Consider the following 16,977-nt stretch of genomic DNA (forward strand, 5'->3'; position numbering starts at 1 on the left):
TGACATACTCCTCCAAGTCTGTGCTGTTGCTGTAGGTTGCAGACTCCCTAAATATCTGCCGGTCAGTCAGTCAGCCAAAACAGTCTTGAAGAGCAGAGATGGCTCCTGCAGGCCATATTTGATCGTCTGATGAGTGGTCTGTATGCTGGAATTAGCGTAACAGAGATGTGGTCTGAGTATCTGAGGTAGGGGAGGGGCCCTGCCCGGTACGTGCTGGGAATGTTCGTGTAAGCAAGGTCCAGCGTGTTTGCTCCTCTAGTCGCAAAGTTCACATGTTGGTGGAATTTAGGGAGAACCGACCGGAGATTCCCAGGGTTGAAATCTCCAGCAACAATAATTAGTCCATCTGGGTATGTGTTTTGTAGTCCACTAATAGCGCTGTACAGCTCACATAGTGCATCTTTAGCATTAGTGGTGGGTGGAATGTAAACACTGATGATCAGTACTGTAGTGAATTCACTCAGTAAATAAAGAAGTCTGCATCTGATGATCATAAACTCCACTAGAGATGAGCAGTAACTAGAGACTAATACAGGATTCTTGCACCACTCTGTGTTGATGTAAACACGCAGTCCTCCTCCATGAGTCTTACAACACAGGGCTGAGTTTCTGTCTGCTAGTAACGCTGATATCTATCGCATAGCCATGTCCCTGTGAAAACAAAGATGCAGCAGCATCTAGATTCCCATCGTGTAGTTCTCTGAAGTCGAATGCAGTGTGCAGACATTTGAGAGCAGGATGGACAGGAGAGCTGGCCGAGTCTGCTTTGTTGTTCGCCTAGCATGGACTCCAACCCGCTATCTGCGCTTCTGGAGTCTCGCGCACCACTGCGCGCTCTTTTGGCTGCCGACTTCTGACAAGGCCACAGTCTGGGGGCTTGGTTGCTGTAGCAGTCAGAAACCATGTAGCATCTCCTGTAGCTCATTGTTTTGTTATTTAATTGATTCTGGTAGTGTAAGCAGCATCTGGCGGTCATATACATGGACAGTGGTTGTTCTTGTGTCCATGTGCATGTACAAAAAAGCCTCATTTTTGTATCCGGAGTGGCCGCTGCAAGCTACAGCTGCGCCTCCATCTTGGAGTCCTCAGTGCAGTAAAAGATGTGACTGAAGCATAGAAAGGAAAGAATATGTCAAATTTGAAAAATACCAGGAACTAGGGGTGCAACGGTACACAAACTTTCGGTTTGGTTCATCTGCGTTACTTACTGTGTCCACTATACCACAGTCATACTAGTGTGTGTGTATGTGTGTGCTTGCTCACAGAGCAGGACAGGAGTAGGAGAGAATTAGTGGATCATAGCATTTACTTTATATGCTGTTAATATTTTTCAGCGTGTTAGAGACAAAGGTCCGTTACAAAAACAACTTTTTACTATTATTTTTATGGGTACTTGGGCACCTATGTTCTGAATCGATCACAAATAAAGGTCATCGTGCATTTTCCAATACTGAAACCAATGCAGAACATAAGCAACATTGATTTGTTTGATGCATTTTGTTTTCAGAGTTCACAGGCTTGATGGCAAAATTCATTAACATTGAATGTCCAACAAGAACGAGTTGATCGCAAAATACTGTAAATATTAATCTCTATTATTTTGTAGGCTACTGGTCTTTTGCCCTGTAGTGCTAAATGTGTGCTAAGCTATTCTTAGCTGTCTAATAACACTATATATTTGTTATATACTAACATTAAACTTCTATTCCAAAATGATAGCTTTAGCTGTAGCTGTTCTGAAAGACTTTTCAGCATTTCTCCAATTTATTCTGTGTTTCTTTTTTGAAAAAGTTGAATATCTTGGAACTTCAACAGAAGTGCTGTTCTTTGGTGTCGGAAGATAAATAGGCAGAGCATTATATGTTTGCATGACCAAGTAGTATGGTTTGATTTTGTTGCATACTGGATATTGTACTGTATACTACTACAAGGACAAGTATGCAGTATATACTGAGTGCAGTAGGCCTGTCAGTAGAGTGAGATACGCTTAGGAATGTGTACAACTATGGTTTATGGGTGCAACTCGCCTGTGAACTTCAGTCCCGCATTATGTTCACGGTCTTCGCACCGGAGAGTGGATGCTCGTACCGTGTATTCTCTGTGCGACTGTGCGCACCAAACCATGAGCACCATAGCATGATGGTTCGGTATGAATTCATGTAACGTTGCACCCCTACCAGGAACTGAAAGAAAAAGGAGAATATGGAATGTTCACATTAAGGTTGTCCCAGTGGTGGTGGTGAGACTTGGGGCTATGACCCCCTAATTCCATAAATACAGTAGGTATCTGGCTGGATATAAAGCTAGCTTTTGGTCCATATTGAAAGCTTCTTCAAAAAAAAACTTAGACAAAAGATAATCTTTTATTTTAGATTACAGATGTGTTTTGCATTTTCAGCAAGGAAGAGTGGTGCAGAGCACATTTTTATCAGTTTTAGATTATGGTGTTTTAATTTATATTCATGCTTCATCTTTATTTAAAAACTTTTAAATGATGTATTATATCATTCAGCATTGTGTTTTATTACAGGTGCAATGGCTAAGACTCACCACTGCACTTTGTATGAAATGGTACAATGGCCCTCTCTTTACCTTAGAAGGAAGTACCATTTATTGATTTTTATTGCAAAAGCCTTAATGGGTAAATTGCCTTTTTATATTTCCAACTGACTTGCATACCAATTTAATGTGTACAATACGAGTTTGTTTCATAAATTACTTTATTCCATCAGTAAGAATGGAGTTGGGTAAAGTTACTTTTTTCATATGCACCTTATGTCTGGAATGAATATCAGATCATTTTAGGTTTTACCATCTCTTAATATTTTAAATACTTTTTAGAATCAACCCAGACCGAACAATGTTGTTGTTTTTATTTGATGCCTTGTAGCAATATATTGGGTAGTATGTTTTAGTGTCTTGGGTGTCTTTGTTGTCTTGGGTGTTTTGTAATTATGGCTGCCAATCTTGGCCAGGACTCACTGGGAGAAGAGTTATTGCAACTCAATGGGAGCCTTCCTGGTTAAAGAAATGTTAAATGGATTAATTCAGCTGGCTCTTGAGAGCTTGCCTTAGTCTATGAGGGTGTGTGGATGTCGTAATCCTTCTTGTTTCTGCTTCATGTTTCCCATGTGATTGGATAATCCCCAGCTAGGTGTAGGTGTTCCCCAGATCTGTTCTGCAGCCTTGTGTGTTCTGATCTTTCATAGTACTCTTTCCCAACCACTCTTTCTGGCCAGTAGTGACTCTTGCACTTGCACTCACTCAGGCATCAAACCACAGACGTTTTACTATAGAGATTTTAGAGATCTATATATTCATCTATACTATAGAGATCTCTATATTCATTAATTTATTTTATTGTTTATTGGTCAGGATGGTTAGACAGCATGCAATGTAATCACAATATATGCAATGTAATCACAATATATATTTTAATTCATATTATGCACTTGAACCTTGTCATGTTTTGTAATAGAGGCAAGAAACCGAGATGAGCATACATTCACAAAATAACTTTATTAGCTACAGACGCTGCGCAGTTAGCGCTTGAAGACAAAAAACATGGAACACTCACACGGAGCAGGACTCAACACCTACACACACCCAAGGAAAGGGGTCAGGGGCTACTTCATGTCATTCCCTTAAATGCAATTCAGGAAGTTTATTTCACAAATTCTGTTTAAGAATCCATATTGAATTTGTTGGATTAATTGATCTGCATTTGCCTCTTGGTAAATGAGCTGAATTTAATTTAGCTATTCTATACTACTATAACTAAATATATTTTTGCCATGTGCTTCTGCCACTGGCTTTAATGGCTGGTGTGAATCTATGCCAGTTGAATTTTTTTAATCAACTTGGATTATATCATGCTGAAGCCCATCTGTTTTTTAACTGCTGTGTTTGAGATCAGTGACCTGTGTAGACTACAAAGTTATTGATTATAACCTCTTTAGGGAGTGTGCGTAATTCATCACAATTGTCAAAAATGGGATGTGTCAAGCACACCGGCTGTATGTTTCTCATAAATGACCCTTCTTTATTTGTCTCCAGGAAATAACATGGGTTGGGTGTAAGCCTCACATATTTTAGGAACTTTGGACCCAGCTCTATGGTAACAGGACACTGAGTGAGATTCCCGACAGTTGAGAGGCTGCGTCACTATGACACTTCCTCTGCCACTTCAACTGCCTGACCTTTGGCTACTTCTGGGACACATCACAGCAGGTTTCAGACATTTTAAATAACAGCACATGAAATTATACATCTGATTTAAGGGCAAACAGGAATGAACAAGTTGTTGCCAGTCTGAAACCTAACCTAGCATCATTAATGGTAAAAGAGCTGTGTGACTGATGTGTTTTACACCTTTCAAGCCCCTTACCTGTCCTCTGTATCCAGGTTATTAACTGTGATAACACTATGATAAGGTAAGTAGGACCTCAGAGTGCTGCATGGAAATAGTGTAAGAGAGAGCAAGTGCTGCTTCTTGGAGTACTGACCTCATAAAGGAGCACTCTACATGGATATAAAGTTTAAAGCAAACAGAAACTTGGTACAAAAGGCAATAAATGCATAAATAAGGTGACTGGCCACCTGGTGAGAGATTGCTGTGCAGTTTGTGATTCAGTTTGCCAAGTCCCGTCACATAACCTACTAACTGGCCCGATCAAAGGTGTATGGGTTCCTTCTTGAGTCCCATCAAGAGCATGATAATCTCAGAGCTTTGGTTAAGATGTCTTTTGCACCCTCAGCTCTCCTTGACCAACATTACAAACACTGAAAATATAATATCTCAGCAGTACAGTTCATCAGCCCCTACTGTACTGTACAAATGTCCCTGATAAACCATAACTTATCGTTTATCATTTTTACAGGTTGTTTTCTATTTCACAGGATAGTATAATGTCTCCAGCATTTGTTGTTACCTGTAATGATATCACAGCGAAGAGTTAAAGCTAAATCCAAGTATATCCATTTACAGCTCTGTTAATGTTTGCACAGCTCATAACAAACATGACATATCCAAAGCCATGGCTTCAAGGAACTATACAAAAAAGTCTGATCTTGAGAGATTGAAATAGCAACAGAATGAAAATAAATACTGACTACAAAATGGTTTAATTTAAAATGTGTAATATATTTCAAGATTTCAGTGAGATTAATCTAGATTCAATCTATGCCCACCCCTAATTATATATATATATAAATATATATATATATATATATATATATATATATATATAGTATATGCACAAAATATCCAAATCTGACCTTTTAGTTTTTAAATGAATAAAAGTAAGTTCATGAACAAGGCCTCTGGAAACATGGTATGATTGAAGAACTGACTTGAATTGAATTGAATTGAATTGAAGAACTATAAAATGTTACCTAATAAACATTTGTGTGGTGGACCACTCTCCACCCAGCACTGATATCACTATGACTGATGAACCTGACATATACCTAATAAAGTTGTGTCAGCTCAACCCATAACCACACCTTTACCCAATCAGTGTTAACACTATACTTATGTTATCTGTTCAACAGTGGTATATGCCAGTACACTTGTAGAACGTGCCAGTAAGAGAGGTATAACTAATATGGTACAGACTTGTCTAGTAAAGTGGACAGTGGGGGTATATACAAACATTTATTTAAATTTGAAATTGGCAAATTTGTAATGTGTTCAAGATTTTCAAAATCCTGTCCTATTTCTTGAATTTGAATGATCAAATATGGAGTTATCCGTATTTGATCCATGTCTATTATCAGGCCTCCCAGTCTGAAATGGATTATCAGTTGATTAGCCTAATTGATAAAAATCAGCTAATTAAGCTGATGTCTTTCGTAAACAAACCTGCATAATTATGTTATAATGCAAACCTGAATTGGATCATTTAATTTGTAGTCCTGGAAATAGAAGGCTTTAGAATATGTCTTGTGTTGCGCTGAATTTAATTCAAATTTAATCATCAAAGAGTGCAAACTTACAGAGGAGACATCTAATGCTTATTTTGTTCTTTATTGCATATTTGTTCTTGCTGAGCTGTCTAGTGTAAACTAGAGGAGGATGGGTTCCCACTTTAAGGTTTCTTGTGAGGTTTCTTCCTCATGCTCTTAGGGATGTTTTCCTTCCCATGCCTCTATGGCTTGGTCACAGGGTCTTGGACCCTGATGTCTGTAAAGTTGCTTTGTGACAGTGGCTTTTATAAAAAGTGCTATATAAATACATTTGACTTTACTCATATCATGCCTGAGTTTAAATTGTCTGTTTTGCCTAATAAATAATGCAAGGACCAGCATCCTTTCAGGTGAACGATAATTGCTACATTTATTTATTTGTTTGTCTGCTTTGGGGGTTGGTAGGATTAGCTCATGGGCTTTCACTCTTGTTGTTGGGATAGTCAGGTGTTTGTGAGCCTCCGAGGGGCGTGGCTAAAGTGTCTGACCGCCCACCACTTTCTTTCCTTACTCTATAGCTGTGAGTATGTGCTCCTCTGATCCATTATGAATGCGAGCTTCTACGAAAAGGTTGCTTCTTTAGCATTAGACTACAAAAATGGGTACAGTGAAACGAATTATGGTTTTATGCCTGTTGGTAGCGACAACGACGGTAAAAGCAGGTTAGTGATGACTTCTTATGAACCGGCTGGTATATGTGGTAGTGTATATAAATATAATATAATATATATAATATATATTATTATATATATTATAATATATAATATATATTTATATAATATATATTTTTTTAGAAGGCTTTATTTATTAAGAAGTTAACAGCATTGCAGAGTTTTCTATTTTGACCAGAACTACCTTACACTATCACACTATCATGGGTCATCATTATTTTGTTATACATTTGCATTTCCTATTATTCTAGTACGTCACTTGATGTTGCATCCCAATAGTGTTTATTCTTAACTACTGAGAGATTTGCGAATTGAGTTAAACTTTATTTGACTTAACCCGTGCTGTCATTTTAGCATGTTCAGTGACAGACAGTGTTGGGGGTAACGCGGTACAAAGTAACGCATTACAGTAATATGAGTACTTTTTCTGTAACGAAGTAATGTAACGCATTACAGCTAAATATTTTGTAATCACATTACAGTTACTATCTTAATAAAAAACTGTAACTTGCATTGTTCCGATTTTTATATAGAAATATTATCTTAAATGGCCGAAATGTAAAAGAATTCCTGAAGCTGTTTTCTGCGTAATTTCTGCCTTGCTGTAACTGACTACCGTGCATGTCACGTGACTGAACGTGAGGCGCGCAATAAGCGCAGCGCCCTTTGGCAACAATGGCAGAGGAGGAGAGTGGATGTTTTCACAGATGGAGATACTCTCATTATTTTGAATTTGTTTCACGCAAAGATAAAAAACATTACAGTGAAGTGTGAGTTATGTCCAAGCCGAAAGCACCTTTCAACTGCAGCAAACTCGACAAGCAATTTGTCGAAGCACTTAATCAGGGTGCACGGTAAAACAATACTTGTCGCTAAAGACCCCTGTATCGAAGAAGAGAGTGCCCCAATAGCACCCAAACAAGCTAAACTGGATTTTCATCCACCGGCAGGAAGGAAGGTAACAAACGGTGAAATGAAAAGACTTGTTGCAAGATACATAGTCGAGGAAATCCTACCACTGTCTACTGTCGAGTCGCCGTCTTTTAGACACATACTGAACAAGATTCCCGTCACAGGCAAAAGTGTACCGCCATCAGACCGAAAAACATTTGCAAGCTATTTGGACACATGTTATGATAACATGGAGTGTGAGCTCAAAAAAACATTTGAGGGCTCAGAGTATGTCTCACTAAAGAAGGTTTTATTGGACATTTTTCTTGTTCACGGAAAATAAGTACCGTGAAATCTTTACTTTAAAATAAGTAAAGTGAAAAGTGAAATCCATTTTATACACGTTAAGTGTTACTGGTACGATCTGTTCCTAAATAAACTATTGAAAGATTAGTTGATTTGTACTTTCCAGATATGTTTGTAGATGTTTGTAAATTTGAGTGTATTTGTATGGATTTCAGGATGTAACTTAAAAGTAATGAGGTATTAGATTACATATTCCAGCAAGTAATGAGTAAAGTAATCCCATTTCAATTTTTAATAAGTAATGAGTAATGGATTACTTTTTTAGAGTAATTACCCCAACACTGGTGACAGACCTAGACGAAACGATACAGGGGAAAGTACATTTTAAAGCATTGTTGAAATTATATTTTTATGTCGCATCAACATCTTCACCATGAGTGATTTGGCTTTAATGAAAGGCAGATGCTATTTGCACCGGGGTATATGCAGCAGTATGTGTTATTTGCACCTGAGTATATGCAGCAGTGTGTGCTATTTGCACCCGGGTGTACATAGCAGTGTGTGCTATTTGCACCCGGGTATATGCAGCAGTGTGTGCTATTTGCACCCGGGTTTACATAGCAGTGTGTGCTATTTGCACCCGGGTATATGCAGCAGTGTGTGCTATTTGCACCCGGCTATACGTAGCAGTGTGTACTATTTGCACCCAACATTTTGATTTATCAAAGATTAGTACTATTTTTTTGTGTTCCATTTTACTTACAAATTATTTTACAAGAAGTGAAGATACTTTTATTTGGGGTTATGGGGTAGACCTGTTTGAATTTTGTTTTTCACTTGTGAGTCTTTTTCTTTACCATGCTTAGAATTTAAATAGCAATTTAATTATCCTAAGTCGCTTACCGCTAATGGCAGTAATCACATGGTAAATACTACATGTAATATACACTGCCAGTGATAAATAATGTTAAAACAAAATGTAACACAAGTTAATATCTGTCTGTAGCACCCTGATATGTACACCACATTGTATGTGTCACGTTATGGTCCCCGACCCCTCCCTTTGGGCGTGTGTTTACGTCGTCTGCGTCAGTGGATCTCCGTGGGTGCGGTTGCGTCCTGTGATAATTCGTTTTACCTGTGGCTCGTCTCGTCATCACGTGGGGTTTATGTAGTTTGTCTATTTAATGTGCGTTCGCGCAGTGTCTTGTGCTCGTCGTTGTTTGAGTTTACGTGTCTCTATATGAGTGTTAAACGTGCACTGTCTGCGCTATATGTGTAAAGACAAATAAAGAAACGTCTGTAGCGAACAGGATTCTGTGTCTCGTCCTTCACCCAGTCGCCAGCGTTACAGTATGATGTATACAAATATTCTTCCTCCCAGTACATTAGCAGCCTCTTTAATTTTATTTAATTTCACAGAATGCAGAAGACAGATTTGACTTTTTAATTCATTTTTTCTGGATGGTTTGTACATTTTTTAAAGAAATAAATTGGGGTTTTTATTATTTACATCATGTTTAAATAAATTTTAATTTTGTGCATTGGATGGTAGCCCTCTTCACTCCATAATCTCAGTGCTCTCTGGAATTCCTCACAACTGTCGAAGGAGTATCCTTCACAAATGTTCTTTAGCTTTTCTTCCTTCTTGGGAGAAAACACAAATATTAGCTTATATAAAATAGTCATTGCATTATAAGTCTGGCATATTGACTCTGTCATGCAAAAACCTTAATTCAAAAGGACTGTACATCTTTTGTTATACACATTCATGTCCTTTGTGTGTACTGAAACAACACAAAAATAGAGAACAAAAAGACAAAATTATATAATTTTACACAAAACTCAAAAAATAGACTGGACAAAATTGTTTTTGTAAGATAGCAATGCGACTGTCACGTAGGGCTACGCCCCCCTCTCTGTCACTTCGGGTTCCTGTCCTCGTGTCTGTGTTGTTCCCTGCGTGTCTGTCTCCATGGTTTCCCCTCGTCTGACACGCCCGTGTCATCAGTGTCTTCACCTGTGTGTCTAGTTTAGTTCTGTGTATTTACAGTATAGTCCCAGTGTTTCACTTATCGGTTATTGGTTGTTTTGTTCTATTTGGTTAGTTTGTGCTCTTGTTATTCATGCTCTTTGGTCGTGTTGTGCTCTTGTTATTCATGCTCTTTGGTCGTGTTGTGCTCTTGTTATTCATGCTCTTTGGTCGTGTTGTGCTCTTGTTATTCGTGCTCTTTGGTCGTGTTGTGCTCTTGTTATTCATGCTCTTTGTTCAGTGTTCTACGCTTCCTGGTCTGTGAGTTCTACTCATTTCGTTGCTCAGTCGTCTGTGTTTTCTGTAGCCTGATTTTCTAGTTTGTATGCGTTTACCCCGCGTTTGGTTTAAAGTGTTCGTTCGGTGTCTTAGTTTAATTCTTAGTATCGTCATGCCTGTTTATTTGTCAAACCTGGATGGCTCGCCCGTTATGACCCCTGCCTGTTTGAACGACTTTGATCATGATCATTCCTCTTAATAAATCTCGCTCTCCTCAGCGTTTGTGTCCGCCTCCAAGCTCTGTAGCGCCAGTTAGTGTTGCCACCTGTCCCGGTTTTCCTTATTTTTAATATTCGGTCCCGGCAAAAAATAAAAATCATTTAATGTCCCGGTTTTCACTAGGTTAGTTCAAACGACCATTTAGACTGTTTCTGCACACTTGAAATCTGTCTTTTTTTTCTCGCTGTGTCCATTTTACACCCCCCACCCGGTAACACTTTACGTTCGCCACTATTATGCTCCTGTTAGCTCAAAAATATATCAGTGTTCGTTGGATAATAATTCTCACACTATTTCTTAAATATATATCTTAAAATGTAAAGTTAAATTGAGTGATGGACCTTTATACATAACTATTAACCAAATTCTGCTTACCATTTCCTACTGTCTCCGTTTCGGTTCCTTTGAATTTGCGCCTTTTCGCTCCCGCGCATTCATTGGTAGACATGCGCAGATGGGTTCGCTTTCATTTTTTTTAAATTAAGGGGTGAAAATAGCCTCGCTGTGTGGCAAATGCTACTTGTACCCGGGTGCAAATAGACACTCCGTTAATGGCAAGACTTAAGTCCCATGTTTTTGAATTATTTCATTACTCGCTCCCGATTAATGGGCTGTTTTTGACATGGGCAGCATTCACGGCTGTTATTTCAATTCAGTCTCACTGCGCAGAACGGAATTCCTTTTAAAACACAAAAGCGGGTAAAAATGTTCGCTGGTACAATGCATCAAAGTACAAAGTATCAGTTCATCACCCTTTCCTGTTGAGGCACTAATGCAGAAGTTATCTAATGTATTATTTGCTAGAGGTAATCACCTTTATCTCAGAGAGATCAAGAGAAGACTCGAGATTCAATCTGGGTGTTAACCTTTATTGTTTATAGTATAGTTAGTATTGAAAAGCATAACCAAATATAACATCCATTCTCAAATTCTCATACATGTATTTGTAAAAATATACAGCGGAATTCCATTCTGATATATAATTCAGTCCCTAACAGAACACTACAAATACCCTTGGGGCGTGTGTTGTGCTCATGTTGTCTACTCTACGTCTCTCTGGTTATGTCCGTCTATGTAGTTCCGTGGGTGTGGTTGTGTGTGTGTGTGTGTGTGTGTGTGTCTGTGTGTGTGTGTGTGTGTGTGTGTGTGTGTGTTCATCGGTCTCACCTGTGGCTTGTCCAGGGGCAGACTGGGGAGAAAAAGTGGCCCGGGAGTTCCTGACAGACTGGTCCACTATATATATAATGTATAAAAACAGTGGTTAAAATATTATTGACATTAGACACAAAAAAACAATTACATTGCTGATTTTTTTTATTTCTACTTCATTTTTTAAAAAGCATTTCTGTTTTTTTCACTAGATACAGATGTCACCACTTCTAAAGCCCCCACATCTACTGCCCTGGATTCTACTCCCACCACTCCTGGTTCCCCTACAACTGTTTCCACTGTATCCACTGACGCTACGACTGAAACTGCAACTGAAACTACAACTGTAACTACGACTGAAACTGCGACTGAAACTACAACTGTAACTACGATTGAAACTGCGACTGAAACTACAACTGTAACTTCGACTGAAACTATGACTGGAACTCCGACTGAAGCCACGACTGGAACTTCCACTGAAACTACGACTGAAACTCCTAATGTTACTCCTACTGGAACTTCGACTGAAACTATGACTGGAACTCCGACTGAAGCTACGACTAGAACTTCCACTGAAACTACGACTGAAACTCCTAATGTTACTCCTACTGAAACTACAACTGGAACTCCTACTGAAACTAAGACTGGACCCCCAACTGAAACTACGACTGGAACTCCTAATGTTACTCCTACTGGAACTTCGACTGAAACTATGACTGGAACTCCGACTGAAGCTACGACTAGAACTTCCACTGAAACTACGACTGAAACTCCTAATGTTACTCCTACTGAAACTACAACTGGAACTCCTACTGAAACTACGACTGGACCCCCAACTGAAACTACGACTGGAACTCCTACTGTTACTCCTCCTGGAAATACAACTGGAACTTCTACTGAAACTACGACTGGAACTCCTCCAACTAATACATCTACTACAAAAACTACAACTACTACCACTACTAGACCAACTTCTGCACCAGGTTCTGTTCAGTTTCATGTTTTTGTGTGACCAGTGGGAGGTGGGAAAATATGCTGAGGCATGATTGGGAATTCAGCCATCCTGTTATGAATGCTAGTAATAGTATTAAACTACCTCTTCTAACTAAATCAGAAGGCATAATGAAGACTGGCATGTGTATCTAGTACTCCAACAGATCCATGCAACATATTGATTGTCCAGTTATAAATTATCTGTGTTTTGACATGTAAATCATATTTATAATTTAGGCATTTAAAAAATGTATTGTGGCATTTGCTATTGCTCTGTGATTGGATTGAGAGTATTTAAGTGGTTATGGTGTACAACACTGTAGCCTTTTTACAAGACTCTCTAAACTATGTTGCTCTGTGCCCTTCCTTCTTTCTCTTTACTGACATATCTGGCAGGTCATTGTGCCTCAAACCCCTGTCCTCAAGACAGCACCTGTGAGGAGCGTGTCGATGGCTTTACATGCACGTGTCAAAAAGGACTGATCTATGACAGCAATCTGAAGTCCTGTCTTGAAGGTACCTCTGTGCTTCTATGCTTAGGATGTTAGCGTCTGCCGGACACAGAGTGCAGGACTGTATTCAACAGTTTAATATTCCTCCATGCAGCCCCTCGTAAACTTTGCCATTATACAGAAATACTGTATGTTTATTGTAATTTGGTTTATAGAGAGCAGTAGTTGTAGAACAGGGTATATTACATTGATGTTTCAAGTCCTGTCATTCATAATCCTTATTTTCACATTTACAGCAAAGTCCTTCCCCAATGATTTACAATTGACTAAGCTTACGTTTAAACAAGGAATGGAACAAAGACATTCTGAAGAATTCAAAAACGCATCCCAAGAAATTGTTGAAGCAGTAAGACCAGTTTGAATCTGCGCAGTTTAAAATATTTAAGCCACTAATCACACTTTGTGACCTCTGTTTAATGTGGGTAATGTTTACCACAAAGGCTTTGAAGTTGGTACATTTAAAGGAGGCCTAATTAATCAGTTAACATGGGATTCTATCATTTCTCCAAATTCAGCTCAACAAATCTCTTAGTTCTGTGCCAGGATATCTTGGATCCACAGTTTTGAAGCTAAGGTGAGCAACACTCCTGTGTGCGACTATAATTATTAAGTTGATGGGACATGGCCTTCATAGTAACTATGGTTACCAGTCAGAGATTAAAGCAGAGCATGCAGTGGGTGGCCTCTGATCTGACTGTGCAGGACCCAGTGAGACTGTCCTTTACCCATCATGCATGTGGCTGTTCTTCCTAGTGAGCTGCCAGCACGAATAAACGGTGTGTCAGCAGAGGTGGACACCTTCTTCAGTAGTACATCATCTGTCACAGAGGACTCAGTGAATGTTGCAGTGACGAAGGCTATTAATTCAAGCGATGGCATTCTCTCTGGCGGCAAGATTTCCTGTACGTCCTTACCTGTCTCTGTCCACTGTGTCTGCTGCTCTAAATAATTCAGATCGAGTAGTGTGGGAAGTAACTGATCCCTGTAATATGATTAATTGCATTGTATATGAAAGCAAAGTCAGAGGAGATGTCTAACTTGTGTGATCCCTGTTAAGTTAAAACCCTGTGCTCCGTCGATTATTGTGACAACACGACCACTAAATGCAACAGTAGTGATGGCCTGGCTACCTGCAGCTGTAAAGCAGAATATGTGATTAGTACAAGAATGACCCGGGCATGCATAGGTAAGCCCTTATATCAGCTTACACCTGTTTCTACAGGATACACCAATCTGCACCCTTCCTATGTCATAAAAATATTCATCCAGTATTAATCTTGCAGCAACTATGTGTTCTCTCTGTAGCCTGTCCCAGTGGTGAGAAAGCAGTGAATTCCAAAAAGTGTGAGCGGTGAGTTCCTGTCTGTACACTTTCATAAATGAACCGTGAAAAGATTTCACATATGTAAAATGAAAGCACAAAAAATGTGATTAGTGTTGTTTTGGGTGACAAGGTGTTTACTTCACAGGGTTTCTGTGTAGCCATAGGTTTATAGCCATGTAACCATACCATCAAATCTAATTTAAACTTTTCTTTCCAGATGTTCTTTTGGTCTCTCTGGTTTCAACTGTAATGAACGTAAGTTCATTTTAAACAAGGCGAATTACATATTGGACCTGCTGATTGTATATCATGGCCTGTACATTGTCACAATGTGTTGGTGGCATTTCTCTGTGTGACCCTTCACCTTCTGTCTTTCCAGCATATCTTCTGTCTGTGGTTGTGGTCTCCTGCATTTTGGGCACACTGTCTGTGAGCAGCTTCATTGCAGTGATAGTGATTAGGTTCAGGTGAGGCTCTCATTTCAACATGTATAATGCACATTTAACTACTGGCATATTTGTTGAGCAAATATTGTGTTGCTGACATACTTTTTGCTTTTACAGAAAGCCGAAGAAAACCAACCATGACAAAGATGAAATTAATATGGAATTCAATAAACCAGTAGGAATTCCCAGAATCCCACGGGCCAACCCTAATGCTGGATGGCAACCGTCCAATCTGGACACATCAGACAGTGGAAGTAGATGTGCTCTAGTGACCAGAGATCTCTCAGAGAGGACTTCAAATGGGTTTCCAAGGCCTAAGCAGGTGTGAATTGTAACTAGTTACAAACTAGAATTTATGTTTTTAATTTATAATATATTTTATTTGTAATATTTTATTTAAATAGATTTAAAGTGTTGTAAAATTTGTTGGGGCCCAAACCTGTACTACAATGCTCTTGGACGTGGTTCTACTGTTTGATCTTAAACATTTTATTTGACAGGACAAATATGCAAAAAAAGTTTGCTTTTTTATATATACAAAAAAAGAGAAGGGGTTACAACCAGTTGTTTCACCATCCAGTTGATTGTTGTGCCTGTTACAGATGGACAGCTATGATGACTACGGTGAGATAAGGAACTACGGCAGTCAGTTTCCCTCCAGGTCTGCATATGGGGCTGTCAGTAATGTCTCCAGAGCCAACAGGAACCCCTACTACGATCCAGATGAGGACACAATGCACAGATATTAATTTATAACTAACAATGGGCAAAGCTTTGCTTACTAATTATTATTTTCTTCATTGAAAGAGGTTATAACTGGTACATAAGGATCTAATGGCACATTTAGAAAGCTTCAAAGTAAGTTTACACATGTAAACAGCTTGGCCAAATATAAAATCTTGAAAAGAGCAAGTTGTGAGAACCATTTTGTATAATTCTTAGTTTTTTAATTAATTTTTCAATGATGCAAGTTAGATTGTTTAATTTAAACAATGTAGTAACATTACAACCTGGGTGGATGTACATGGTTTCAAAAGGTATGTGCACATGTATGTATATCTGATTTTAATTATGTGATCAATTGTATGTGATTTTTATATTTATATTTTTCAGAGACTAGTTTTGGAAAACCTTCAAAGGTAATAAAATACAGCTGTAAATATCAAATCTTTATATCCAGAATATTTCATGATTAATTGTTGGCTAGGCTAAATCACAGCTGGAATTTAAAAAATAAAACATTTCAGTGGATTCATGAAGTTGAAATATTTAGCTGAATATGTTAACATAAATATGTAAAATATGTAAATATTGAATGTGGGATTCCCAGAACATTTAATTTAAATAATTTTGAATACATCACAAAATTGGCATTTATAATTGCCATTGATATTAATAATACCAGTCAGCTTAGTGCATATACTTTGGCAAGGACTGGGGCTGAGGTGGTTCACAAGGGCACTTCAAAGGGAAACTTCCAATGGTTCTCAAAAACAGACCTCTCATAGATGATAGCAGTTAGCTTAACTAGCTAGACAGGAAAACTGGGTAACATTTTACTAGCCTAACAGTTAGTAAAGTTCTCACAAAAATGCCACAAAATAACCCTACAATCACAATCTCTATATAGATATTAAACTATACAGTGTGAACATAAATGTTTTGTCTCGCTGTTATTGCTACTTACATAAGAAATAAACACAGTGTTGCTCATGGTTACATACTGAATCATACAATTTTCTTATTATCAGAATAACATGTACTAAATCACACTGTTCATAGTTCTCTTGTAATAACAGGCCTGATAGTTTTCAGGCGCCACGCCGGAATTCCGGCGTACCGACATATACGCGAGAAAAAAAAGGTTTGTTTAATGCATGAGTTAAAGTTCTCTGTCACCACGATTTCCGTCATTTTAATTTTTTGGGGGGGAAATCCGTCAAATCATAATAATAAACCACATGCGCGCGCGTGCTATCTGTTTTGAGGATGAAATATGATCCTCTCACTGGCGCTCATCAGCGCTGGATGGATGACGGCGGTGTCATTTGATTGACTTGCGGGTCATCCCGCCTTCTGATTTTCGGACATTACGTAAAAAAGCTACCTCCCTCCTGCCTTAAGTCCAGTTTGTTTTGGTCAGTTTATGTTTTCAACTTGTTTGGTCGTGCCGAAGACATTATTGCTC

At 38.6% G+C, this 16,977-nt stretch overlaps 1 protein-coding gene across 2 annotated transcripts; it reads left to right on the plus strand.

Annotated features, from left to right (window-relative positions):
* The first annotated feature begins 6,498 nt into the window (after positions 1-6,498).
* On the plus strand, positions 6,499-16,481 carry muc13b (mucin 13b, cell surface associated). 2 transcript variants are annotated; one of them, XM_077000187.1, is made up of 12 exons: positions 6,499-6,629; positions 11,727-12,497; positions 12,904-13,023; positions 13,256-13,365; positions 13,535-13,593; positions 13,773-13,921; positions 14,077-14,205; positions 14,325-14,370; positions 14,561-14,598; positions 14,723-14,810; positions 14,907-15,111; positions 15,392-16,481. In XM_077000187.1, exons 1-12 carry the CDS (start codon positions 6,566-6,568, stop codon positions 15,536-15,538), a joined length of 1,926 nt encoding a protein of 641 aa, XP_076856302.1. In that variant the 5' UTR covers positions 6,499-6,565; the 3' UTR covers positions 15,539-16,481. The 2 variants fall into 2 exon arrangements, with proteins under 2 accessions (XP_076856302.1, XP_076856303.1); XM_077000188.1 differs by lacking the exon at positions 6,499-6,629 and adding an exon at positions 7,241-7,596.
* The last annotated feature ends 496 nt before the right edge of the window (positions 16,482-16,977 follow it).

This window comes from Brachyhypopomus gauderio, chromosome 3, assembly GCF_052324685.1.
Source record: "Brachyhypopomus gauderio isolate BG-103 chromosome 3, BGAUD_0.2, whole genome shotgun sequence".
Taxonomy (NCBI): Eukaryota; Metazoa; Chordata; class Actinopteri; order Gymnotiformes; family Hypopomidae; genus Brachyhypopomus; species Brachyhypopomus gauderio.